This window comes from Mesocricetus auratus, unplaced genomic scaffold (genome assembly GCF_017639785.1).
Source record: "Mesocricetus auratus isolate SY011 unplaced genomic scaffold, BCM_Maur_2.0 Super-Scaffold_100007, whole genome shotgun sequence".
Taxonomy (NCBI): domain Eukaryota; kingdom Metazoa; phylum Chordata; class Mammalia; order Rodentia; family Cricetidae; genus Mesocricetus; species Mesocricetus auratus.
This window is the reverse complement of record NW_024429191.1, coordinates 38815261-38817059: the sequence shown is the minus strand read 5'-3', so window position 1 is coordinate 38817059 and position 1799 is coordinate 38815261. Positions and strand designations below refer to the sequence as shown.

Genomic DNA, 1799 nt, shown 5'->3' with positions numbered 1-1799 from the left:
TAAACCTCTTTATTTTAATAACCAATTTAATGACCTCTCCCAGTAGAAAGAGTTCCCGGAGCTGGGTTACAAATTCCAGCTTCTACCTTCCCATCTGAGTCCCACGCCTACCTGCACGTAAAGGAGACATTAGGCAGCATTTCCCTCAAATACAGTTGGGAAAGAGATATGCCAGATGAGAGGCAAGCGTTGCCCTTTGCAGTGGAAATTCAGCATCGTGTTTGCTGAATGTACGTGCTGAGGACAGAGGAACGATGAGGCTGATTTTAAAAGGACGAGGGAAACAGCAGGGGAGAAAGAGGCAGAGTGAATAATTTACACGAACAGATTCCTGGTAGGCTTGACCAGGCTTTGATTAGATATTTTCATCAGTTCTTGGATACCTGCACGCTAACATGACTTGACAATTAAAACTGAGCAATAGATGGAATTAGCTGTGTACTGGGAAACTATTCAAAATGGTTATGGAGAATGTCTCACTAAGACAGTATCACAAATATAGTGGGAATTTTAAAGATGTTACCTTGGGCTTATGAAAAAGAAAGCATCTTGTTTGTCTTCCAAATGTATCTTTTTCCATACAGGCATGTGTGATGCAAGTGACCATGAAAGATCAGAATGTGAGTTTCCCAGGCACATTTGTTTTGATGGGCTTCTCTGATCTCCCGTGGCTGGAGATCCCCCTCTTTGGAGTGCTTCTGGTCTCCTACATCTTCACCCTGATAGGAAACAGCTCCATTGTCTTTCTCTCCATGGTGGAACCTAGACTCCAAACACCCATGTACTTCTTCCTAGACAACCTTTCTATGCTGGACCTCTGTACCACGTATACCATTGTCCCGCAGCTGCTAGTCAATCTCTGGAGCCCAGAAAAGGCAATTGCCTCCTGGAGCTGCATGACCCAGGCCTACCTCTTCCACTGGACCAGCTGCACAGAATGTGCCCTGCTGGCAGTCATGGCTTTTGATCGCTATGTGGCCGTCTGCTGTCCCCTCCAGTATGTTCTAGTCATGCACCTCTGGGCATGTGTGTGGCTGGCAGCTGTGTGCTGGGCCAGTGGCCTGGCCAATTCTCTGGTTCAGGCTACACTCACCCTCTACCTTACCTTTTGTGCAAAAAATACACTAGATCACTTCTTCTGTGAGGTCCCCGCCTTGATTAAACTGGCCTGCGGTGACACCACTACAAATGACTTGTCCCTATCCTTGGGAGCTATTCCTTTTGGAGTAGTGTCTCCTCTGACCGTGCTCATCTCCTACACCTTCATTGCTAGGGCTGTGCTGAAGTTACCTTCAGCCGAGGGAAGGCGCAAGGCATTCAGCACATGCAGCTCCCACTTGCTAGTTGTCACCATGTTCTTTGGACCAGGTATGTACACGTACCTCCAGCCTCCAGGCAACAACACCCAGTCCAAGTTCCTCTCCTTCTTCTACTGTGTCGTCACACCAATGCTCAATCCACTCATCTACACTCTGAGAAACAAGGATGTGAAAGAAGCATGGAGGAGGATCCTATCCTCCCAGGGAAGGGGGAAGTCTTTGAAAGCCAGATGATCTCTGCCGGGCTCCTGGAAAAGCCACACGTTTAAGCCGGTGCTGCAGATTTGCTTTCCCAGAAAGATCGATGCCCAGGTTGAAATTCTCACCTCTCAAAATCAACAACTCTGAGGACAACAGAGACTCTTGACTAGAAAATTCTGTCTTCTCAAATCTCAGAGAAAGCCACGGTACTTTTTCTGGACCCTTCCCAGTTATTTCTATCTGCAGAAGAGAAATAGGCTATAGATATGAATACTGAAA

At 47.0% G+C, this 1799-nt stretch overlaps 1 protein-coding gene across 1 annotated transcript; it reads left to right on the top strand.

Moving 5' to 3' along the window:
* The first annotated feature begins 593 nt into the window (after positions 1–593).
* LOC121141233 (olfactory receptor 15-like) lies at positions 594–1553 on the top strand. The gene has a single exon (XM_040748079.1). The coding sequence runs from the start codon at positions 594–596 to the stop codon at positions 1551–1553; it is 960 nt and encodes a 319-aa protein (XP_040604013.1).
* The last annotated feature ends 246 nt before the right edge of the window (positions 1554–1799 follow it).